The sequence below is a fragment of the Fundulus heteroclitus genome, chromosome 20 (genome assembly GCF_011125445.2).
Source record: "Fundulus heteroclitus isolate FHET01 chromosome 20, MU-UCD_Fhet_4.1, whole genome shotgun sequence".
NCBI classification, from domain to species: Eukaryota; Metazoa; Chordata; class Actinopteri; order Cyprinodontiformes; family Fundulidae; genus Fundulus; species Fundulus heteroclitus.
Genome location: NC_046380.1, coordinates 175190 through 201889, shown reverse-complemented (window position 1 = coordinate 201889; position 26700 = coordinate 175190). Strand labels below are relative to the sequence as shown.

The 26700-nt window shown below is 41.3% G+C and overlaps 1 protein-coding gene across 1 annotated transcript; it reads left to right on the top strand.

The window, feature by feature from the left end:
- Positions 1 to 10815: 10815 nt before the first annotated feature.
- ippk (inositol 1,3,4,5,6-pentakisphosphate 2-kinase) lies at positions 10816 to 26700 on the top strand (the record flags this gene model as incomplete). The annotated part of the gene is given in 14 exon segments (XM_036152108.1): positions 10816 to 11038; positions 14009 to 14068; positions 14962 to 15057; positions 18163 to 18229; positions 18332 to 18450; positions 18531 to 18620; positions 20552 to 20610; positions 20733 to 20805; positions 20945 to 21097; positions 21175 to 21295; positions 23192 to 23327; positions 23429 to 23531; positions 24604 to 24695; positions 26045 to 26700. Coding segments are annotated over 14 exon segments (1494 nt in total). The 5' UTR covers positions 10816 to 10957.

Genomic DNA, 26700 nt, shown 5'->3' with positions numbered 1-26700 from the left:
TTCCGGTTCAAATGCCATGATGGTGCGTTCAAATTTGTTGAAAATGTGTGGTGTGTTTTCAACGTTTTTTTTTTGGCTTTTTCTACCTTTGTTTATTTATGCAACAATGTTAACATCCCAGATACAGAAAAATAACATAAGAATGACGCTTCAAAATTTCATAGTTTTAAAGACTCTCTTTTCAAAGCCAAATCATTAAGAAAATACAATAAACACGGTTTTAGTTTAGGCAAATTTACATTTATGAACAAAAAAAACTTGACCAAAATAAAAATATTACTTTTAAGGAACTCTTGTTTTGTCCTCCATTATCACACCTAATTTAACTACTTTATAATCCTAAACAGATATCTTTAAATTGTTTTTTTCTTTTCCAATTAGAAAAAAATATTCCAAAATATTTTCACGATAGTGCAAGAAAGGGTGTTCCTCCGTTTCTATGTCTATATTGTGAAAGGTACACTCATTCTCTCCAATATTCAATTTGGAGTTCAGAAAATCACCACATGGATAAATTAACCTCTTTTGTCCAGGGTGGGATAGGAAACTTAAGGCAATAAGAATTCACTTGTAGAAGTGAATTCTTTCACTAAATTTAGTCTTTTCAGGGGTGATGGAAAAATTATTTGGATATAGATCTAAAGTACTTTAGTAGTTTATTTAGTAGGTTCTAATCAACAATAAGAATTGTCAAGGTACTGTCACAGTATATAATAATGACCCTTTAATAGAGCAAATAAGTATTTGTGAGATTGCTCAAATCACGTCATAGTATTTCTGACTAGTACAACTTAGATTTACAACTAAAATCTGCAGAATCTAGTAAATTACCTCTACTATCCATTAGATGTAATATACACAATATCACCTGTTCCAACCAGTCTTCATAAACGTAAGACTTCATTTTAATCAGGAGACATCTATTGTTCCATATGGTGTATTGTGATGGAAGAAATTATGTTTATCAACCAATAATGGAGGACTTGTTCGTGAAATTTGGGTGATTTAGTAGGTAGTTTTGTTACAGAAAAGTCACATTTCAACAGGAAATCATTAGCACCAAATTTGGAGAATATTTTTAAAGGAAGAATGTGCCAAAAGTTATCAGGATATTTAATAAGATTTTGTAGCAATCTTAGGGTTATTGAAGTGTTATTGCACCAACGTAAGTTGCATTTCAACCATTTTTCTCGAATGATTTAATAACGTAGTTTTTTTCTAATATATTGATGTTTATTCCTCCAAATAAAATTACAATTATTTTGGCTGATTTAATTATCCTCTGAGGTATACTGAGAGAGTAAGTGGGATAAATATTCCTAGATTCAGGCAAAAATTGGTAGATCTCTTTGTAACCTAATATTCAGCTTGGATTCACTTATCAAAGTTACTCTTTTCTCTGTAGTATACATTTTTGGATAGTCATTCCTAAATATTTGACATTGTCTTTGACAGGTTTTCCATATAATGACACTAGAGGGCGGTCATGGATTGCTAATAATTCAAATTTATTTCAATTTAGTTGCAAAGCAGAGGAATCTGAAAAACGTTTGATAGCTTCGAAGTTATTTGTGCTTCACGTTTGAGAAAAATGGTTGAATCATCAGCCAACTTACTTATTGCCAAAGGGTAACCCATAACATCCATGTTTTTCATATCTTCAGAAGTTTTATTCATAATTACTAAAATTTCAGCAACCATAATAAATAGTAAAATAATACACATGATCATCTATTATGTCTCTGAAGTCTAATAGATCTCGAACTGGTCTGATATTATGAATGGATTGTTTTTTTGTTTTTTTTAAGAAATCCAGATTGCAATTCTCTAATAATTTTGGTTATGCCCCTTCTGTCTGTTAGCTTTGACATACAGTGAGGCAGTTTTTCACTCACTTCTTGAACAAATGCACATGAGCAAGACTGTCTTACCAGCTCTTCGCTCCTCAGGGGATCACATGAAAAAAATATCTTAAATCCACTCTGGTCTTATTTCTTACCACTGAGGCCTTCCTCTTCTCATTGCTTTTTTCGACTCTCAGACATTTTAAAAATATATACGGTTAAAAGCAACAGAGCAAAATGAACGGCTAAAACCAAAGCTAGCCACTAAGCTTACCGGATACATTTTTTTAATTGAAAATTTAAAAATACAAATTCCAACAATAAAATCCAAGTAAACATAAGATGTCATCCAAAACAGCTGTTAAGAAACAGAAGGAAAATAATAAAATAAAAACACAGGGGTTTAGCTCATATATTGCTAACATTTCTGAAAACTTTAAGGCAGTATTATTTTCCAGTATCTTAATCGAGGCGTAGAGATATTTTAAGTCATTCTGAAATGCTTGAAAGTTTGGAAAAACCTTAATATTTTTAGTATTGGATATTATATATATACACAAGTGCAGATTCTTTATTATGCAGAAGTTCCACATCTTTGTTTTGACAATTAATACCAAATTTAACATCTTTATATTCAATTAAATTTTATTTATATAGCGCCAATTCATGAAACATGTAATCTCAAGGCACTTTATAAAGTCAAATTCAATCATATTATACAGATTGGTCCATAATGTCCTATATAAGGGAACCAGTTGGTTGCATCAAAGTCCCAACAAGCAGCATTCACTCCTGGAGAAGCGTAGAGCTACAGTGGACAGTCGTCTGCATTGTCCATTGCTTTGCAGCAATCCCTCATACTGAGCAAGCATGAAGCGACAGTGGAAAGAAAAACTCCCCATTATTGGGAAGGAAAACCTCCAGCAGAACCAGAACCAGGCTCAGTGTGAACGCTCATCTGCCTCCACCCACTGGGGCTTAGAGAAGACAGAGCAGAGACACAGAAAGCTCAGAAGCTCACATTGACCCAGGAGTACTTTCTATGTTAGAGAAGACAGAGCAGAGACACAGAAAGCTCAGAAGCTCACATTGACCCAGGAGTACTTTCTATGGTAGAGAAGACAGAGCAGAGACACAGAAAGCACAGAAGCTCACATTGACCCAGGAGTACTTTCTATGTTAGAGAAGACAGAGCAGAGACACAGAAAGCTCAGAAGCTCACATTGACCCAGGAGTACTTTCTATGTTAGATGGTGATAGCGGGTGATCTGTCTTCCCTGGATGATGTCACAGCTAACAGAATGCCAGACCAGGTGTACCTTCTATGAAGAGAAAAATGACAGAGAACGAAAAGTTAAAAGCTGAAATAATAACAAACAATGCAGATTGGAGAGCAGTAGGAGAACTCAGCAGAGAGAGAGAAATAGACCCTGATGTCCTCCAGCAGCCTAAGCCTATAGCAGCATAACTATAGAGGTAGCTCAGGGTAACATGAGCCACTCTGACTAGAAGCTTTGTCACAAAGGAAAGTTTTAAGATTAGTCTTAAAAGTAGACGGGGTGTCTGCCTCACGGACCAAAACTGGGAGTTGGTTCCACAGGAGAGGAGCCTGATAGCTAAAGGATCTGCCTCCCATTCTACTTTTAGAGACTCTAGGAACCACCAGCAGACCTGCAGTCTGAGAGCGAAGTGCTCTGTTAGGAACATACGGGGTAATCAGAGCTCTGATATATGATGGAGCTTGATTATTCAAAATTAGGTACCACATTTTTTTGTTAACATTGTTTGATAGCAATGCATACATTTTCTCCCAAAAGGACTTGACCAAACAACAACTGTAAAAAAGATGTTCCTGAGTTTCTAAATCTTTTTGACAAAGTTACATTCATTACTATCAAACCTGAACCTTAAACTTAAGAACTCTGCACATGGATAAATATCATTTTTAGTGAACTTCTTTTCATCTTTGGTAACAAAGGAAATTAGAAAAATCTGGTTCTAATTTTAATTACGTTTGTTTCTGAAAATATGTTTAATGTCATATTTCTTTTTACTGGAAGAGGAAAAATTCCATCATTCATATGCTCTCTTAACATTTTATTGTTGCATTTGGAATCCGTAAAGTTGTTTTTATGTATACAGAGAGTGGGAAACACAGATGTTATATCAGAATACTGAAACATTCCTTTAACCAGATTTAACATAGTCGCAGGAATCGCCTGGACTACAGATAGGAACTGTTTCTGTGGACAGTCTAAACTATATTTTCTTTTAAAATCTACATACTCAATATTACCCTTTGTGTCCATTAAGTGCACAATGGCTCAAACTTCCTTTCCCTCCCAGTCCTTATAGTATAATAATTTTCTCTTATGTAGAATATGTCTGTTATTACAAATAATCATATTATGTGGAATTAAATTATACTTGTATAACATTTTCCAATACATTAATACCTGTGTGTGGTAATCTGACTATTTAATTTGAGGGATCAAAGTCACATCTTAACAGAAATCTTTTTCCTTCAAGTTTTTGAACAAAATGTGAGGGGAAAGTAAACCATAAACTATTTACATTTTTAATAAAGATCTGCAGCCATTTTAATTTTATTACAGAATTCCTCACCCCAAAATCATTAATGTTCATCCCTCCTTTTTTCATTGGTTTTACCATGTCACTCTTTCTGATCAAATGTTGTTTATTATTCCAGATGAAACTGTAATAAATTTGGTTCATCATTTTTATTGTATTGTCTGGTATATTTAAAGTGTATGCTGCATAAATTAGTCTTAATATCCCTTCTATTTTTGTTAACAAAATTCTTCCGAAAATTTTATATTTTTTTGAAGCCTACTATTAAAAATGTGTTGATTTTTTTGTAATATAGGTTGAATATTGGTTCTTCCCCTATCAATATGATCTTTATTAATTGATACACACAAATATTTTACTTCATTTTTGACTTGAATATTATGAATAAAAGTGGTTATCATGGATTGCTAAAATTTCACATTTTTAATGTTCAGATTTAAGTCTGAAGCTTTTGAGAAAAAAGAAACAGCATTTAAAGCCTCAGGGATTTGATCAGCATCCTTTAAAAACAATACTGTATCCTGCTAACGGTGTAATGACTAGTTGCGTACCAAGGAAATTAAGTGGACTTATCTTACCGTTATTCTTAATATATAAAGTTAATAGTTCTGTTCCCATAATGAAAAGTAGAGGGCTAATCGGGTCTCTCTGTCCCTTGTTATATCTTTATACAATGTTCAGACAATGTTTATAAATCTTTCTCCAAAACAAAAATGTTGTAATGACTGTAAAATGAAGGGGTGTTCAATCTTATCAAAAGCTTTGAAAAAATCCAAAAACAAAATGACTCCTTCATCTTTAACCAGATGTTTGTAATCTAACAAATCTAAAACTAGACGGATGTTGTGTATTGATCTACTTTACAGGAAGCCAGATTGAGTTTCACTGATTACTGTGTTTATTCCACTTTTAAGTCTATTAGCCAAGGCATGTGTAAAGTATCTTAGAATCTATATTAAGTAAAGTGATTGGTTTTAAGTTATCAATAATTGTTTTATCTTTGTTTGGTTTTGGTATTAATATAATCAATCCTTGTCTCATTGTTAATAGTGTGTAAGCATTCTTTCAGGACCTCATAAAGTAATTCTCTTAGATCAGACCAGAAAAACTGATAATTCAATTCAATTCAATTCAATTTTATTTATATAGCGCCAAATCATGAAACATGTCATCTCAAGGCACTTTACAAAGTCAAGTTCAATCATATTATACAGATTGGGTCAGATTATACAGATTGGTCAAAAATTTCCTATATAAGGAAACCAGTTGATTGCATCAAAGTCCCGACAAGCAGCATTCACTCCTGGGGAACCGTAGAGCCACAGGAAGAGTCATCTGCATTGTACATGGCTTTGCTGCAATCCCTCATACTGAGCAAGCATGAAGCGACAGTGGGAAGAAAAACCACCCATTAACGGGAAGGAAAAACCTCCGGCAGAACCGGGCTCAGTATGAACGGTCATCTGCCTCGACCGACTGGGGTTACAGAAGACAGAGCAGAGACACAACAAGAGAAACAAAAAAGCACAGAAGCACACATTGATCTAGTAATCTGTTCTACATTAGATGGTAGATCAAACCTAAAACAATAAAAGTTTGTAATTAAGTTACGGAGAACTCTGAGGAGTATACATTTTGATAATGTGTAAATATTTCATAAGATATTTCTGTTGGAGTTGTTACAAGTCTGTTTACAATATTTAGAGCCATAACTGCATTTTTCTTTTGCCTGTTTTTTTCTAATCGACTAAAATGTGAACCATTTTTCTCCTCTTCAATCCATTTGGCTTTTGATTGAATAAATGCACCACATGCTTTGTTCTGATATAATTCATCTCATTTTGATTGCAATTCAATAATTTTTTTTATCTGCATCTGTTGATAAAGAGTTTTTACAGCAGATATTAATGTCCTGAATCAATTTTCTTTCCTGTTCTTTTTGTGCCTTGCTTTTTTCCTTGCCATAGCTAATAGAATATTCTCTCTGTTTCTATTTTTAAAAAAATCCCATTTCTTCTCCTGGCTGGTAATTTCTCTATTTGCTTTAACATCAGATAAAATTATTCTAACCATATGACAATACTGATCATCTTTTAATAAGCTTGTATTAAATTCCAATACTTTTGTCTGAATGTAATATAATTTTCAGAATTTAGAGTGATACTGACAACAAAGTGATCAGTTGCTGCAGAGATACTAGTCTGTGAAGTGTTTAACATTTCCTGGGTCACCAACCAGAAATAGATTCTTGACATCAGGCTTGACCCATCAGGCTTAAACCATGGAAACTGTCTTAGTGTGGCATTAAAATGTCGACAGACATCAATCAAAGAATTGTTTTTGCAGAATCTTATAATAGTTTGATTAAATTTTTGGTCCAAATATTTTGTAGGGAATCTATGACACCATTCATCGGGAGCACAATTATAATTTCCTCCTACCAAGATACAATCAGATGGGTATTTTTTATTTAAGCTCTTTCATAACTTCAGACGTTTTTTTTTTTAATAATAACTTGTTTTGATAGTCCCCATTATATCCATACATATTAAAAAGAATAAATGTAGACCATCAATATTCAATACCGCAGCAATCCAGTGACCTTCTGAGTCTTTTTTAACATTTCCTGGGCAGTTGTTCATGCAAATAGCCACACCAGCAGGTTTGTTGGTTCCATGGCTGAATGAAATTGTTTCCCACGCATCGATTTCTCCAAAAAGGTGTGTCCTCTTCACTGGAATTAGTTTGTTGTAGAAAAACACATTGTGCCTTTAGTCCCTTGCAAAAAAAAAACATAGCTTTTCTTTTGGTGTCGTTGTGTTTAGCTAACCGGATACATGAACACCAGAATGAACACGCCCTGCTGTGGATGGCGGCGATACTACAACTGAAAGAAGGTCCGTCTAAGCAGACATTATCAGTTAATCTGATGGAACAATTAATGTAATCAGCCTTTTAGGAGATAATGAGTAACCTATATATCTTCACAGATGTTTTGCATTAATTAAGAGCCAATATCTCAGACGTGTTGGTTTGATCCCTTTTCTTGTGACTCTGGCTCGATGTTGTGGCCTTAATACACACGACTTCACCAAAGCTACCAAACAGGGTAATCAGAATATATTTCCTGTTACACTGGTTAAATTTCTCAACATAGATTGTTCTGATGAAACTAAACCAAAGGCTGGCATGGTGTCCAAGAATCGTGTTTCCTTTTAACGTCAGTCATGCTTTTGCTGAGGTCACATACTGGGAACATTGTTTACTGGAAGCAGGAATCACTGTAAAACCTGTTTAACCATAATTTTTGACACAATTCTTGCTGAGTTGGTTTAGCTTTTTAGGATTTTTCTGTTTTATTATCCGCATATAAACAAGGTTTGAGTTCCATACATGCCAACAATAAGTTAAAAACTTTCCATACCACTGAAACACAGCTATTAAGATCACAATCAATAGAGGCTATCACGCCTTTAAAGCTAAATATATTTGTATAATCCTAGTAAAACCAGTTCTGTTTGTCTGTTTTAGTTTTAAAGTCTGACAGCAGGGTTGAAGCCAAACAGTTTTAATATTTTTTAATATCTCTGTATGTATTTCAAGACTGCATTATTAATGGTGTTCATGTTTGATGGCACGATTGTTGAACAGTTGAAATAAAAACACTAATGGCTATTTTTGTGTGAGGGAAGTGCTGTTGTAAGTGTGGGATTATATGTCCTCTTTAAAGATGAAATGTTTTCAGCTAGAGCTTAATTGGGCGCTGGTTTAACCAGTCAGCCAATAACATCTTGATGAATTCCTCGACCCACTTCTAATTGCTGACATGTTCCAAAGCACAGCAGTAGAGAAATGGTGAAATCTCTTTAAAACAATCTAATAATGTCACAGAAGTTATCACCACATGCAAAATAATGTAAAGTATACAACATGAATAAAGGTTCTACTGTATCAAAGGCTTTCCAAAAATAATCCAAAAATAAAATAAATCCATGATCATCAATCATTATAGTGTGGCGGACCACTAGGGGGCTCCACTCTCACTCAGTGGAGAAGTTGTAGTGATGAGAAATATGTTTGTTCGTTGGTGTATATATATATGGTTTTCTGTACAGTTGCTCTCAGTTGGAGTAGAGTAAAGAACTGTTTATTCCTACATCCTTTGTGTCATCATTTTCACTCCTCCACATTGGTGACCCCGACGCGATGGGGTTGCATATGTGGCGGACCACTACAACTTCTCCACTGAGTGAGAGTGGAGCCCCCTAGTGGTCCGTCACAATAGTCTAATAGATCTTGAACTGGTCGGATATTATGAATGCATTGTTTTTTAAAGAAAGCCAGATTGCAATGATCTAATCATTTTGATTATGCCCCTTCAGTCTGTTAGCTTTGACATAGTGAGGCAACATTATTTATTCAGCCACTGGTTGTGTAAGTTCTCCTACTTAGAATGATGAGCTCCGTAATTTTCTTCATTTAAATTCAATTACAAGACAAAATGACCCTAACCCTCCAAACACGAGTTTGTGCTAAAAAGTTCTGTTTTGGTTTCATCTGACCTCGTGATGTTCTCCTGATCTTCTTCTGGATCATCCATCTGCTCTCTGGCATCCTTCAGACGGGCCTGGACCTGTGATGGCTTCAGCAGCGGGACACGCCTGGCCATGCAGGACCTGAGTCCCTCTGGGGGTGGTGTGTTACTGATGGCAGCCTCTGTTACTGTGGTCCATCAGGTCCCTCCACGTAGTTCTGGGGTTTTTGCTCAGCGTTCTCTTGATCAGTTTAACCACACTGGATGAGATCTTGCCTGGGGCCCCAGATACCAACGGTCTGGCATGTCTTCCCTTTCCGTCCCACAGTTGATTTATTCACACTAAGCTGCTGCCTGTTGTAGAGTCATTCTTCCAGCCTGGTGCAGATCTTCAGTTGTCTTCCTGGTGTCCTTTGACAGCTCTTTGGTCTTTGCTGTGGTTGAGTTTAGAGTCTGACTGTCTGAGGCGGTGGACAGGTGTTTTTTACACAGTTAACGAGTTCTAACAGGTGCCATTAGTACAGGTGTTGTGCTGTTACACACTGTTTTAAGTTGGTTAAAGTTGAATAAATAACTCTCTGTCTGTCTGACTTTTTTTAACTCTAAAATAGAATTCCTTATTAATAACTTAATATTGTGGTGGAATTTCTTTGTTTACAGATGTGGATTTTTTAAAGTTAAGTCAAATATATGTTACTGAATTGAATTGAAATTTAATTATTGAGGCAATTACTGGAAAGGTTTTTGTGAGTCTCTTAATTTGGTTAAAAGTTAATCCGCACAACAAGTTGATAAAAGCCTCACTTTTGATTTTTGTTTTTATATTGTTTTATTGTATTTGGAATAGATAGAACTCAACCTGTGACACGTATTAAGGTTATTTGCCTTATTGTCTGTAAACTTCTTCTACTTGGAAAAAAACTAGTGGAGGGCAATCTTTGGGTTTGGTTGTGTCCCCTAGTGGTGACCTCTAGAACAGCAGATGAGCTCAAGTCGAGTGGCGCCCAATTCTGTTTTTAAATTATATTGTTTGACTATATTGTTTAAATTCCTCATTAAATATTAAAAAAGATGGTCTGTGACTGAAAAACCTGGATTCATGTATATGATAATTTTTGCAAGTAATATAATCAGACTAATGGTTGATCTTATGATAAGAAGAGAATCTAAATAAAACATTCACATAAGTGAGGGAAGGATTGTTGAGAATGCTTTGGGAAATGAATGCACAAAAAAACAAAAACAGGAGAAAGGACAAGATCAGCATAAATGACCCAGAACTTCATATTGTTTACACAATCAACCGTGTCTTTGTAGGAAACAGTTTGCAGGGATGAAAGCTTAGAATCACCTTGATAAATAGATATTTAGACACCAGATACTTTGTAAAACAGCACGTACACCACAGCCCAGCTGGTATTTGTCTTTTTAGTGGAAAAACAGATTCAAATAGGAAGAATAATCCCTGATAATTTAATTAGCAGGTTAATTATGCAATCTCCCTGCCAGCTTGTTCTCAGCTGTCTGATTCTCTCCAGCTAAATGTTAATAGTTTTCAATAATATGTTTATGCCTAACTTACTTACTAAATTTACTAAAATTAAACGTCTGTAATGTAATTCCAACTCTTTGAATTTGCAATGAACAAAATTAACAAAAATCTAAATAAAGACAATTTTGTAATAAATTATTTTATACAAAGAAAGTTCCCGCCACAACATAAAACACAACATCTCCGTCAGATCAGTTATTTTTAAACAATACCAGCAGGAAGCAGGAAAACGCCAGCGGGGGCGTGGCTTCACGAAGGGGGCGTGGCCTCAATGACCGGCGCTTCCTGGAGGGCGGGGCTTCAGAGAGGGCCGGACCTCGACCGAGAAGCGGGTGTCCACCGCCGCCGCCAGCAGCAGCAGGATCCCGCGGGCCGCGGCGCTGTCGTGAGTCCGTCTGTGGTGTGACAGGAGTGGGCTCTGTTCTCCGCGGTGTGATGGAAATGGACAGGATGGATGAAAATGACTGGAAATACCACGAAGAAGGAAACAAGAGCCTGGTGGTCTGCCATGTTCAGGTGGGTGAGCTAAGCTAGCGGCGCTGAAGCTGGTGTCTGCTTGGCAGCTGGAAGTTTTTAAAGAACCTGGAGATCTGCAGGAAAAAACCCTGGAGTCATTTAAAGAGAGTATATTAGCTGGAACTTTGAGACATTTCACTAAATGGTGAATTTAGAGTCTTCATTTCCACCTTAAATCACATCCATACTTAGAACATAAAACTATTATTATTATAATAAGTAAACCTGGTCTGGGTTCTTCTACAGGGACTAAATCTAGTTTAAAATCAAAGTTTGTGACATGAAAATAACACTTTCTTAATGTTGCTACACTGTTTTGGTAGGGATGAAACAGCAGGGCTTCCAGATTTAATACTTTATCGCTTATATAAATAAAAACACAAACCAAACAAGTTATTTTCTATATAAGAATCATGAGCCCAGTCTTAGCAATGCTGTAAATGTTTTATTCAGGTTTTAAACGTCAACTTTTCAGCCAATTCTTGGCCCAGTCCTTTTTCTATTTTACTCTTATGTTGCATTTACAGAAACTTATAAAATAAAACAACATAAATTAAAAAAATTATGGTCTCACAGTGAGGAAATTCAGGCTGATTAGCAGCAAATCAGGAGAAAAAATACTGGAGATTTGTTAAAACGCAGGTTAAATTAAATGTGCCTCTGACACATGACCCTGTAATTAAAACTTAGTTATTAAAGTAAAGTTTAGGTGGCAAAACCAATGAAATAACATACATTTAAGTGCAGATCGAAAGAATAATTAAATATTTGCTGTTACAAGTAAAAATCCAAATTAAACCAACCTAGTTATTTTACACTGAAAAGCCTCTTAAAGCAAAACAAAGCTTTTTCACTTTTCACATGACATTAAACGTTTTAATGGATTCTGAGACTCTCGTCGTGGTTTTGGACCAGAACCAGAACCAACATGGTCCAGATGAACATTTCTAATTCTATTTATTTAATTTCCCCTCGGGATTAATAAAATATTTTTGAATTTGATTTGAATATCCTTCTTTATCTCAGAGATAAAAACAGGAACAATGCTTCAGGACTTCTGGTCCGGTCCAGGTTTGGTTCTAGAAGTCGGAACATTTCACAGAACCCAGTTTTAAAGAACCTCCACCAGTCCAGAAAAATTCAGACCAGGTTTTATTTTTATCTTTTTTTTTTTTTTTGTGATGAAAAGTTTTCAAACAGCTGCCAACCGGAAGCCAACTTCAGGCTCGTCCGCCGCTAAAGCTCAGAAGCTAGCGGTTTCAGGCTGGAAAACCGGAATAACAACTTTTTAATTGACGTCATCACACGAGAATCCCGTTTAGAAATGTGACCGAGGAGATCCGATGAGGATCTGAAGAGTTTTATCGGTTAAAAGTCTCCCAGAACCGGAGGGCAGCCGCGAAGCTAACGCGGTTAGCATCAGCTGGTAACTTTTCTCTGACAGGACGGCTGCTGCTCCTCCGGGTTCGGTTCCGGTGGGTCTGAGCGGCCAGAACCGAGCGGAGGCTGGACCGGTGTTGAGCAACGGGTGAATCAGAGCCTGAAGGTTGCTCAAGGGTCTGAGTCAGGGCTGCAGGGGAGCCGATAAAAGTTGCTTTGTGCTGCACTGACGGGGAAAAGACCGGTTCTGGTTCTGGTTCTGACTGACAGACTTAATGTGAAACAGAAGTACAGAACCACGGCTCGCTGGTTCCGACCCAAACTCTCAGCCCGGTTCCTCTTTCTGACCCAGAGCTGCAGCTTTAAGATGTTTTTGCTTTCATGTAAATCTGCTGATTGGCTTTAATTAGTTTAGTTAAAGCGGCTGATTGTGAGTAAATATTTAAAGTTTCGGTTGTTAAGTTATTTTTTAATAAGTTTGTTTCTGGGTGGAAAAGTCCGCTGACCCGTTACAGCTTCCAGCGCCAGGACCCGGTTCCTGTTTGGACTTTAGGGATTTAGAATTTATCTGATGACTTTCAACGTCAGGGGCAGTTTTCTTTTCTCCGGGGTTCAGTGAACGCACCACGATGGGGGGGCTTTAAGGAGGGGAGTCCGGATTGTTCTGACCCGGAACGGCTCACTGACTCACCGGGTCGGTTCTCCGTAGAACCCGTCAGAACAGCGGCTCCAGGTCCGGTCGGTTCTGATGACCGCTCACCTGGCAGCAGCCTGAGGGACCGGACCGGTTCTGGATCGCCTTAGTCTCTTTTTAAACTTCTGGTTCCGGCCGTTTGGGCCCTGGAGCGGCCAGCTTTGTGGGTCAGAACCGGTTCTGTTTGTGAACAGGTTTCTGTACGCACGGCGCACGCCTTTTCCCCTGCGGCGGGTCGGACCACGCCCGATCCGGGCCGTCAGCCGGGCCTAGGCGTGCCGGCGCTGGAAACCAGCAGCGCATCAGGCCCGGTGGACCCGGGTCTGGACTTGTTCTGGACGTGTTCTGCCGGGCCCCCGCGCCTCGGTTCCTGTCAGGTTCATTCACCTGCTGCTAAAGATAAACAAAACCCTGCATGGTGCAGAACTCGGGTCAGAACCGGTGAACTAAAGCGGGTCGGCAAACGGACCTGTGTCTCCCGGCGCCGGTCCGGTTGCTGAAGGGAAGGCGCGTCCTCCTTGACCCGGTCTTTGTTCTGTGGACATGTCCCCGGGGCCCGGCACACCCAGAACCGCAGAACCGCGCCTCCTGGCTGCGTGTTCTGACGGGTATTCTGTTCTGCCGGGTCGGTTCCGTCTCATTATTCTGGTCGCTGTCCGGCCGGTTCTGACCGGGGGGGGAACCGGTTCTCCAACCGGGTCAAAGCTTTCATTTCATTTTCAGGTAAACTCGTGTGGAGCAGCTTCGTCTGAAGTCCGGTTCCCAGGGAGGCGGGAGGTTCTGGCCGTGTAGGAGACCAGAACCAGCCGCTCTGCTGTCGATAAAAGCACGACCCGGTTACGTGTGAACCGGACCTCTAACCGGACCTCTAACCGGGCCTCTCTCTGTCCCCGCAGCACTGCAGGGTTCTGCGGCTCCTCAAGTACCCGGCTGAAGACTCGGAGAACCCGCCACAGGTGAAGCTCCTCTTTGTTCCTCCGAGCGGTTCTGATCCGTTCGGGTTGTTTCATGACGCCAAATCTGTTCTGGTTCTACTTCACTACCAGAACCAACCAGAACCGTCTCTGCTGCTTCCCACCGACCGTCACGACAAACCGGAGTTAGACTCAGAACCACCGGTTCTGGACTTTATTAGGAGCCTTCGGGTCGGTGGAGCAGCAGCAGACGCCTCATCCGGGTCAGAACCCAACAGAACCCGTTGCGGTGATCTGGGTCTAAAGTTCTCCAGGATCTCTTTGAGGTTTTCTTTGGACCTTGGCTGTTTATTAAGTCCGGTACCCGACCGGGTTCTGAAGAATCTGTGGTAACTGAACCCAGAACCATTCAGGCAGGAGGGTGTCGACTCCTGACGGCCACCTTAGCACAGAACCAAGGTCCAAAGAGAACAACAACAGAGCTCTAAGAACCCAGGAGAACCGGAGATGTTCTGGATGGGAGCCGGGTCCAGTTGAGTATCGGATCTGATTTGAGCTTCAGGAAAGGTCCAGTTCAACTGTCTGACCCGGGTTCTGGTTTCTGATCCAGATGAGATCCACACAGTTCTTTTCATTCAGTTTGGCAGCTGAAATGAAAACATGTGGACTTTCTGGTTCTGGAGGTTCTGGTGGTTCTGCAGCTGCGGTTCTGTTTCAGCTCCTCACCTGCAGCCGTGATTTGCATGAAGCTCGCAGCTGATTTTAATTTCATCTGAATACATTTCCCTGCGTGTTCCACTGGCACGTCCTGGTCCCGCCGGGCCCGTCGGTGCCAGCAGAACCGCGGCGCTGACGGGTCGGGCGGTACCGGGGGGGGGGGGGGGGTGACCTTTGACCCGGCTCTGAGAGCGGCATGTTGTTGATGTGTTGTTCAGACGGCGGAGCAGGCCTACAGGCAGATCCAGAACATCGTGGACTTCACCTCCAACGTCATGAGCCGGCTGCTGGGGGACAAGTTCGTCCACAGTGGGGTAAGACACTTTGTCCACAGTGGGGTAAGACACTTTGTCCACAGTGGGGTAAGACACTTTGTCCACAGTGGGGTAAGACACTTCGTCCACAGTGGGGTAAGACACTTTGTCCACAGTGGGGTAAGACACTTTGTCCACAGTGGGGTAAGACACTTTGTCCACAGTGGGGTAAGACACTTTGTCCACAGTGGGGTAAGACACGGTTTGGGTCGCTGACCCGACCAGAACCGCTCCAGCTTCACGTCACTAACATGGACTCAGCTAAGAGGGCGGAGGGTGTTCACGGACTTTACAGTTTAGAGACACAGAGCAGGAGCTCAGATCCACGGGCCTGTCTGGTTCTACCCTGGTTCTGCTATGGTTCTGCTCTGGTTCTTGTCTGGTTCTGCTCTGGTTCTGGTCCCCCAACACTGTTGTTTTTTTTTAAATGTTCTGTTTATCTACCAGCTAAAAATTCACCTGTTTTTTTTTTATTGGCCAATCAAAGCCCAGCATGACACAAGCCACGCCCCCTGCGCCCTGATTGGCCTCCTGTCCAACATGGACATGCTGGTTCTGGTTCAGGAATCCTTCAGAACTTCTGGTCATTGAATCGGGTTTATGTCCAGAACTGAACCGATGACTCAGTAGTAAAATGATTTTTATCTGCAGATTAAATCCAGATATTCATTTTTTTTATTTATTAGAAGAATAAAGATAGAAAATCTAACAGTTTACTAAAGATTAAAGTAATAAACATGGTTTCTAATATTAATGTTGATTCATTTCTAACAAAAATAAAAAATAAAATAACAGACGGGTGTAAAAATAAAACCGAATAGAACTAAATGTTAAGAATCTGGTTAATAATCCCGGATTATATGAAAGTAAAGGAAATAAAACCTTTATGACTTTAACAAGTTTGGCCTTAATTTACCTTTTAATGATTCATATTCATGTGTTGTTGTGATTCTGGGTTCACACAGTTAAAAAAATAATCGGTACCAGGAGCATCAGAACCAAGTCAGAGTTTGGTTGTGAAACCCGGACAGACGGGTCCGTTGGTTCTGAAAAAGGAAGTGGCGTCGGTTTGAAACCAGGTGGTTTTAACTTCTCGTTGACGAGATTTTCACATCAAACTCCCCTTAAGATCAGGTTTCTTCACTGAAACCAGAACCAGAACCTTTCCCCAGAACCCTGCCCTGCCCGGCAGAGTTCTGCAGAAAAACGTCGTCAGTCGTCCCAGAAGCCTCCAGCCGCCTCGTCCTGACAGGAAAACCTGAATTATGAGACGGAAAAGGAAATAAAACCTTCATAAACTTGTTTTAAGAGTCCGCTGCAGCGCCACGGTTCTGCTGGATAAACAGAACCACGCAGGTCCGGTTTAGACCCACATGCAGCGTCATATAACATATGTCTGTGTGTTCACAGTTCATTTTATTAGAATTAGCCTTTCTAAACAGCGGCAGTAGACCAACATGAGTCCACAGACAGGTGCACTGTGGGAAATGTAGGAATCTGTCATAACAAATGTAGCCAATAAGTGCGGCGGACTATAAAGTTTAAAATGTGACCAGGTGTACCTTCAATATTTCCCCTAAGCTGAGTCGCTCAGACTCACCTGTGTTCGCTCACAGGTAAGCTCACACCAGGTGAGATATATTTACCTGCCTTGGTGAATAATGCTGGTGAAGATTCTCAGTCATCCAAGTCATGCACTGCAAAAACAGAACTAAAATAAGTTAAAATCTTCTTGAAATTAGTGTATTTGTCCTTTATTTGAGCAGGTAAATAAGATAATATGCCAATGGAATAAGATTTTTGCACTTTAAATAGGAAGAACTCATCTCCATCATCTTATTTCAAGTGCAGTAAATCTGATTATCTTATTTTAGGGGTAAAATTACTATTTCCATTAGCAGATAATGTTGTTTACCTGCTCAAGGACAAATACACTAATTTCAAGAAAATTTTACTTATTTTTAGTTCTGTTTTTGCAGTGTGGTCATTCCAAAAAAAGTAATTATTCTTGGTGAATAATATACTGAGAAAGTTTGCTTGATACGAGGATGATGATCATGTGTTTATACTCAGTTATTGTAAGCATTAAACGGCTCTACGGTCATTTTCAGATGTCCTAAAAAAATATAATTAGCTTTAATTGTTGCCAATCATCAAAAGAACAAAAATCCACCTTTCCGAGTCCATCTGTGAAACAAGATGCTGCTTTATTCATGGATCAGAAGCAGATTCTGAATGTAATAAACTTAAAATGTATTAAAGCTACACTTAAAAATATTCTAAACTCCGGCAGATCTAGATTTTAAAACGATTTTCATTAAAATCAAGAAGTAAGAAGAAAGGCAGATAGCCTTCAGAATATAACCGTGAATAAATTTACAGAGAGGCAGAAGATGGCTGCTGGTATAAAGCTGTAAGTCTGTGGTTTTAATGGAAAGTTTAGTGGAAGAAAGCGGAAAGACGACATGCAAACATCAACCTTAACAATAAAGTAAAACACGTAAAATAAAGAAAAGTGAAGCAGCTGAAGCACAACGAGCCGATGATCAATCTGAGCGGCATCAGAATCAACGTCTAAATATTCAGAATAATCCAAACAGAACCGACAAATAATCTGAAAATAAATCAGGCAGCAGATAAACTGCCTGATGTTCCGTTAAAGGACCCAAACGGCGTTATTCGTGGGACGTGTGGAATTTAGGTGGTTCTGGTCGTTGACCTTAACGAGCTTTTAAACCAGATCTTACGTAAAATTATTCAGTTGAGATTAAACGGCTGTATCTTCTGCCAACGAGATTCTGTGGAACGTTTCACTTCCACACGTCAGGTCCGGTACCGTTTATGACTAAACTAGAAGATGTTCTTGATGTTTAATTGAGTCCAGAACCCGCTCAGAACCGCGTAAAGGTGCTGAAATCCCCCCAAAACCCAGAACCGGTCTGAGGAACCGTTCGTCTTTAAATCCCACGAGACGCTTCCTGCTTTCAGATCCGCTTCTGACCCGCAGCAGCTTTGTTCCTGCAGCAGAACCAGTAGCTGCAGAACGTCTCAGCGTCGACCCGGAAGTCCAGAATAACCCGTTTCACGTCCTTATTTGGTCTGCAGGAAGTGGTCCGACTGCCGCTGGAGTTCGTTCGCCAGTTATCCATCAAGATTCAGCACCAGAGACCAGGTGAGACACCGTCAGGGTTCTGTCTTCTCTGGACAGAACCGCTGGCTGCAGGCAGGTTCTGGGTCCAAACGGTACTGACCCAGCAGAACTTCTCTGTTTCAGCCTGGCGCTGCGATAAAGTCATGGACATCTACAGCGGCTGCGCTCTCTGCCTGCCCAACCTAACCACGCCGACCCAGTACCAGCCGACAGCCACGCCGCCCATCTGCATCGAGATCAAGGTAGAACCCACCCAGCACCAGAACCAGCACCAGAACCCTGCAGCGGGTCACTCAGCAGCTGCTTGTCCTTCTCTCTGCAGCCTAAATGGGGCTTCCTGCCGTCCTCCAAACACGTCAGCAGGGACATCAAGACCAGAGTGTGTCGCTACTGCATGCACCAGCACTACAAGGTACACAGTAACACACACACACACACACACACACACACACACACACACACACACACACACACACACACACACACACAGCCTGATGGTCTGACCCGCCCCGCTCTGTTCTGAGATAGGCAGAATGCAAAGCAAAGCACCCTGACCTAAAAACTTTCTGCCTGTTTTATGACATTTTTATTCAGGTTCGGAAGAGATCGGCAAGACACAAATAAACGCTGTTTCTATTAGAATAATAGTGCCCATATTTATTATCCCCCACAGAATACAGCAACACAAAACAGCAAGCACTTCACACGCGCAAAGTAGCAAGCACTTAAAGCTTTCATTGCTTTCAGACAAGCGTGATGTTCCACCCCTTACACGACCCACGGTAGACTTCAACGAATGAGGGCGGTTCCCTCCTTTTTATACCCATAAACAAAGTATCAGATGGGAGCGAGAGTGGCCAGTTCTCTCTCCCATCTGATCTGTTCGTCCCGTTTCCAAAACATGTTTCCAAAACAAAAACCGTTCCCAGCATCTCAGCAGTGTGTGAAGCAAAATAACATTGCAAACTCAGAATACAGCAAATATAAGCAAAAAATAAGGAATACAGAATCAGTCTTTCCCACAACACATTGTCATAGGTTCCCATCACAAGTTATAGCAAAATAACGCATGTTCTTAATTTTATGTGAGCAACATAACCGGCACGAGCATATATGTTGCTCTTAGTTTAAAACTAACCAGCTTTTCCCAAAATACATTGTCAAAGAACAAAAATAATTCTTTAATATCTCACTGCCTGACGGCAGCTGCTGCAGAACAACATGGAGATGTTCTTCCTGTCATCCGGAGAACATCCTCAGACGTTCCTTCATCCTCCTCTGATAGACGCTCCTCCACCTCCTCCTACATTAAACATGATGGAGGAAAACTGAGCTCAATCCACACAAGGTTAAAAAATAAAACAAGCAAACCTGATTCCTGCCCAGTTCTCACCTCCATGCATGTGAGAACAACATTCCTCCTGTGGGTGAAGCTAACGAAGAGCCTAACGACTGGCCATAGTTGGGGCGATCAGCTCCAGGTGAATCTACAGGTGAATCTAAGGAGGCCTGCAGGTCCATAAAGCTGGAACTCCTCACTACTGCCGACATTTTGGACTGAGAAAGCTTCCTGGATGGAAGAGAAACGTCTTCAGCTTTGGAACAGAAGTCCACTTGTTTTATTTTTAACTTTTGTTGGATTAATCCTGACCTGCTGACTGAGAATCTCCACCAACCTACTGCCCTCTAGTGGTGGAGATGCAGACGGCAGCCAGCTGAACAGAACAGTAATAGTAATATCCTCTTTATTGTCATTGAACCATACATTACAACGAAATGTGTTCTCTGCTTTTAACCCATCCCCATGGGGAGCAGTGGGCTGCCATGTGTGGCGCCCGGGGAGCAATCTGGGGTTAAGGGTCTTGCTCAGGGACCCAGAGTGCCGGGACGGGGATCGAACCGGGTACTTGCATCCTTCTCTGAGTGTAAGCACACTGCTCTAACCATTAAGCCAACACTCCCCTGTGGCTCCAGAACTCCAGAACCAAACTTCCTGCTGATGTGAGAATATTCTCTCCACCTTCACCCCAAAAATCATCTCTTTAAAAGATGATTAATCTGGATCAGTTTTATTTCTAGTGTGAATCCATTAAAATCTCTTAGAGGGGCGAGTGGCTAGAGCATTGCACTTGGGTCCCTGACAAACAACCATTCACGCGCACACTCACACCTAAGGACACTAAATATAAATTATTTATACATAAACCACATCAAACTGTCCAGGCAGCCAGGATGTCTCAGTAGGTTTCAGTCTTCTGGTCCGGTTCCTGCTGCTGGGTCACATGTTCTGTCTCCTGGAGATCATCACTGCTCTGCTCTCATGTCTCTGTCTCACCTGTGCAGGTGGCCAACGGGAAGTGGAAGAGACGCAGCCTGTACTGTCCTCTGGACCTGTTCTCAGGGTGAGTCCCGTCACGATGCGTTCACTGTCCCCTGGGATTCTATAGAGGAACCATCCTTCTGGTTCTGGAGAGGCGTGGAGTCTCCTCTGACCTCTTCTTCTTCTTCTGCTCCTGCTGTGCAGAAACAGGCAGAGGATGCACTTCGCCATCAGACACCTGATAGAAGAACCTCAGAACAACTTCAAGGTGTTCAAGGTGGGAGTCAAACGCTGCCGTTTCTGCTCACACCGCTCCCCGTTTAATAAATCTGAATGTTGTTCAGGTTAAATGTGTCGGTCCGGACACATTTAGCCATTTAGGTTCTGCAGGACTAAGAGCTGTTTGTGGGTTTCAGGGCGGTCAGTGCATCTACAGCAGCAAGGAGGGCAGCGAGGGGTCGCCGGACATGAACGCTCTGCTGCATCACCTCAGGCCTTACTTCCTGCGTGGAAACAACCGCGTCAACGGTCACATGACCGCCAAAGCCGTCCTGAACGACTTCATCCAGGTAGAGCGGGTCCAGTTCCCGGTCCGACCCGCGGCGCCGGGTAGAGCCGCTCAGAGTAAAGCCGTTTCTGTCTGCAGGTCCTGGTGAACGCCCTGCTGAGCCCCGCAGGAGGAGACGGCGGCCCGCTGACCCACAGAGCCCCGGAGGGGCGGAGCTTCTGCGAGGCCAGTCTGTTCAGCAACGAGCGGGTTCGCCACGGTCAGTTGGGTCAGAACCACACAGCGGGTTTGATAGCAGAGCCCCTCATGACAGGCAGGAGGAACATGAGACGTTCCGCCCACAGAACTTACACTGCAAAAACGGAACTAAAAATAAGTTAAATGTTCTTAAAATGAGTGTATTTGTCCTTGATATGAGCAGGTAAATAAGATGATTTGCCAATGGAATAAGAATTTTGCACTTAAGATAGTAACAACTCATCTCCATCATCTTATTTGAAGTGCAGGATGTCTAATTATCTTATTTTAGGGATCAAAATACTTAATCCATTGGCAGATAATCTTATTTACCTGCTCAAATCAAGGATAAATACACTAACTTTAAGGACATTTTACTTATTTTCAGATCTGTTTTTGCAGTGTAATGGCTTTGCAGAACCTCCTGGGATCATTTTTCAGAGGTGGCAGACGAGCAATGCTCTGATTTGGCTTTCTGTGTGGCCTGAAAACAAGCCAGTCTGAGGTAGAACCTGAGGTAGAACCTGAGGTAGAACCTGAGGTAGAACCTGAGGTAGAACCTGTCATTGGACCCTTTCACCAGGCTGGATTTGGTTCATGAATAATATCTTTTTATTTCTTCATGTCTCCTGTCTGTCAGTGAAGCACCAAGAATTATTGTCTTAATGCCAAAAACAGATTTTACCTTCACCAGTGGAGCATTACTGCTTTCTCCATAGAGCTCTGCCTGATTTATATCTGAAAGAAGCTTTATTAGATTTTATTCTGGGACTATTTCATGTTTAATGGACACACAAACGGGTAGAAGAGGAAAAAAGTAGAGAAACAGACAAAATGCTAAAAGGGAGAAAAGGAGAAAGAGGAGAGGGAAGGGAGAGAGCTCAATGAATAACATGATAGCTGAGAGGAGAACCAGGAGTTATTATGAGCCTTTACTGTGTAGCTCTTAAAAGGGCGTGTTTATTAATGATTTGTGTAAAACTTTCATGAAAGAAGGCCAAAGCTGCGCCACATCAGAGATCAAAAAGATAAAGATGAAGATAAAACGTCAGCTGACTAAAAATGTTGAGGTTCCTCTCAAAGACTCCAAAATACACCAACAGCTGAAAATGTCTGAGGAACATTTATAGCAATTATGTCCATAAGAGTGAATTTTTTTCAGTACATTTTGTATTCGGTGGAGTGGGTGAATAAGATTTGATTTAAAATCATCTGATTCTGGCCTGAGTCCCAGTTTAGATCACCAGAATCTTCCAGAACCAGATTCTGCAGCTCAGACAGAGGAGCTGAAAGTTTACATGCACAAGATTTAACGATCAGATTAAAATGTATTCAGATTAAATAATCAGATTGGACCATTTATAATGTGCGTTTCTTTGCACCTGACTTTATTCAGAATAGAACCTCCCTGACATGTGCAGTTATCAAATTCCTTTAAAAAAACACAGAAGAAGAAGAACTTCTGTCTTTTCTAAACTACAATAAAATAGTAAACGAAGCAGAATTATACAAGTTTGTTTGTCTTCCTCAGGCTGGATTTACATGATGTTCTAATTTCATCTGAAACGTTACTAAAGCAACAGTTTTTAGCTCTTTTAATGTTTCAAACAGAAATGTTTTATCAGGAGCCACGGCGTATTTCTGTTACTCAAAGCAGAAATACGTCACGTTTACGTCGGGCGCTCAGGAGCACTCGGCTCAGATTATCAGCATAAACCTCTCCTCTCATTCAGATTATAATTATAATCTGCTTAATCTGATCATCGTATTCTAATTGGCTGGGTTACATGACGTTTTTTTATTCAGATCGGCCGTTTATTCCGATCACTTTAGTCCATGTGAACGTAGCTAAAGATGTTTGTGGAACCAGAACCGAGTCCATCTTGATTTATCGGACCCGTCTGTCTCTGCCATGCAGGATCTCAGGGTTTGCCCTCCAGCAGCGTTCTGTCCAGGATCCTTCAGACTCAGATGTTGGACGCGTTGGACATCGAGGGACTTTATCCTCTGTACTGCCGGGTGGAGCAGCACCTGCAGGACTTCCCCAAGGACAGGTAGAACTGGGCCAACCAGAACCGGAGGGAAAAGCTGCCCTGAGAGGTAAACCTGGACTCTGACGTCTGTCTGTCTGTCTGTCTGTCTGTCTGTCTGTCAGGACTCGGCTCCAGATAGACGGACCGTACGACCAGAACTTCCTGGAGAACGTGCAGAAAAGCTCGATGGAGGACGACGGCTCTGTGGAGTACGCTGCTGCCAAGGTTGATGCTCAATTAAACACATTTAAGTTATTTAATACTTCATACCTCCATCTGTCAGGTTTAGTCCTGTAAATGTAAAACAGTTTGGAGACGATATCAGAACCATGAAGATGATTAAAGTTCCACTCTGCACACGTGGAATAAATCAGCGATGACTTAACAGAAATAATAATTAACTCCAAGTTAAACATGTTTTAGTCAGCGACTCTTTAACGAGGCTGGTGGAACTGAACTAAAACGATGAACTAAAGATTCAGAAAACTAATGAACTACGAACACAAGAACAAATAAAAATAGTTCAGTTCTGGATTTTATGTTTGAGAACCAAAGTTTGAATGAGGTCAAAGTAGCTTTAATTGATTCAGAATCAGATTGGTGAGTTTCATCCATTAACTCAATAAAACTCAATTAATTGATATATTTTAAAGAACGATTTACTTTATTAGAAATGAATAACCTTTCAAACATTTGATTCTTAATATTATTTAATTATTCCTCAGGAAATAACAGCTTCTGAATGTATGTAATTATAGCTCCTGTTTCAGACCTTTCATTAAAAATACACCATTTGTGATTCCATGGCTCAGCTATATTTATCCATAAATACATTTATGGATAAATATAGCTGAGTGTCATCAGCATAACAGTGGAAATTAATCCCATGCTGTCTGATAATTTTGCCTATCGGAAGCATATATATAGTAAAGAGCATTGGTCCAAGGACTGAACCCTGTGGTACTCCACAAGTGACCCTAGAGTTTGAGGAAGATTTATTATTAACATGAACAAACTGGAATCTGTCTGACAGATAAGATTTAAACCAGCCTAATGCTTTCCCCTTAATCCCTACAGTATGTTCAAGTCTTTGTAGGAGAATATTGTGATCAACTGTATCAAATGCAGCACTGAGATCTAACAGGACAAGTATAGACACAAGTCCATTATCTGAGGCCATGAGAATATCATTAGTGACTTTTAGTAGTTACCATCAGCACTGAGACGCCATGAAAACGCTGAGAGATAAATCCACACGGTGTTTAGATGTTTCTCACTCCAGTTCTGTCCCCTGCAGGTCCATCAGTACCGGATCGCCATGACGGCCAAGGACTGCTCCATCATGGCTGCTCTGGTTCCCAGCGTCGAGGAAGAGGACGACGATGAAGGGTGAGTCTGTTCAGGTGTTCTGGTTCTGGCTTGGAAGAGAAGCAGAGACTCTGTGATGTGAAGCTGATTCCTTCATGAAGGAACCCAGGGTGTCCTCTGGGTTCCTGTAACTCAGAGACTTCCGGGTCCGGTCCTCCAGAACCGCCGTCCTGCAGCGTCTAGATGCAGCTTCGCTCCAAAACGCCTGAATTCACCCATCAGAGGCTCGGTACCGACCCGCTCATCTGATTCAGGTGTTCTGGACCAGCGCTGTCAGACTCATTTCTACACTGGGCCGCTTTGGCATCATCAAGTCATTTAAAGGGCCGGTTGCACCTTTTATGGATGATACTTTTGATTTAATTTCAGTTCACATTAACATAAAAGTAGCTCCTTAGTCCCAGTTTATACAGTTTATCTGCATAAAAAAGTTGATATTGTGGTGAGTTACACTTTAAAGCACTGAGCTATATTATACACTGGAGTGCTGATTTGGGCGAAAAACTGAAGTCACTGGCCGCCATCTTGCTACTCCCTACTCTCACAGAATCCCACAGGATTTGGTTGCAACAACAAGCAGTTTTCTGGCTGAGTGAAAACGTTTCACAGGTAATTCTACAGTCAGTGGATGTACTAACACTATCAACTACTAGGAAATTAGGTGCTGAAATATTTTTCCTTTTTATTCATATTAAATGTATATATAAATATTTGTACATATATGTAAATATATGTTTTTGTATATTATTTATATATTTATAAATGTTAAACATATATATTTAAATGAATAAAATGCTAAATATTTCAGCACATGATTTGACATTTTAAAAGTTTTAAGGCCCCCCTGAACATGAGAAAATCCTCGTTATTTGATGCTGTAGCGCACATATTCCCTAGTTACTGGGGGGAAATAGGGAGTACCAATATGGCGGCCGGTGGCTTCACAGCGACTCGTTCTAACAGACGGCTATTAGCACTCCAGTGTATAATATAGCTCAGTGCTTTAAACTCATCACTTCTTCTCTTTCTGGACATTTCTGGGTTGTTTTAATGTGTTGTAGGAAAACTGACATCTAGTGGCAGGATGCTGTTACTACACAGTTAATCAACATCAGCTACAGGAGGCTCAGTTTTAGCCATTTTATAAACTTTAAAATGATTTATGTCTCTACTTTATGACATGATCTGCCTTTATGGCTCCTGAGGGCCGGATAAATTGCCTTGATGGTGCCGGATTCGCCGACTGTAGTTCTCCAGAACTGGACTGAGCTCAGAATCTGGAGCCAGAGAGAAATGTGAGGGTGTGAAACCCGTTACTTTACATCAGCCGACCTTCCTCCTGGTCGTTAACCCTCCTCTTCCTCCTCCAGCCTCTCCTCTCAGAAGCATCTCAGGGACTTCAGACCTCAGGCCTTCTCCTCCTCCGTCTCCATCCTGGATCTGGACCCCAAGCCGCTGGACAGCATCCCCCGCCAGCTGCGCCTGGACCAGAAGATCGTCGCGTGCTACCTGAGGACGGGCGGTGCCTTGCCCATGGGCTCCCTGCCGCTGCTGCCCAACTTCATCGCGGCGGCAGAGAGGGAGGACCGCACGCTGCTCTTCCAGCCCGCGTGACCCGGTGGTTCTGTTCGGTCCCCACTGACCCTGCAGATGCTCTGGCTCCAGAGAGGTCCGTACGGGAGTAGAACCAGCAACCGTTCTGCTCCAGTCAACCACATTCTCACGGCTTCATTTGGACCCAAACGTCGGACCTCTCTGTGGACGGGAGCCGGCGTCAGAGGTCCTCAGCCGGGTCCGTTACACTAACAGCTGCAGCGTTCAACCAGAACCAGGAGAACCTCCCGGGTCGCACGGTTCTGGTCTCCTCCTCCTCCTGGCTGGGACCGTCTGGGAACTCGAACAGAACCGCAGACGTTTGTTTGTAGTCAGGCAGGAGGAGGACGGCCTTTCTAACCCATTACTAAAAGCTGCAGAACCGAGCAGAACTGTGAGCGGCGCCGCTCGGCCCGTTTCTGTGCCAAACATG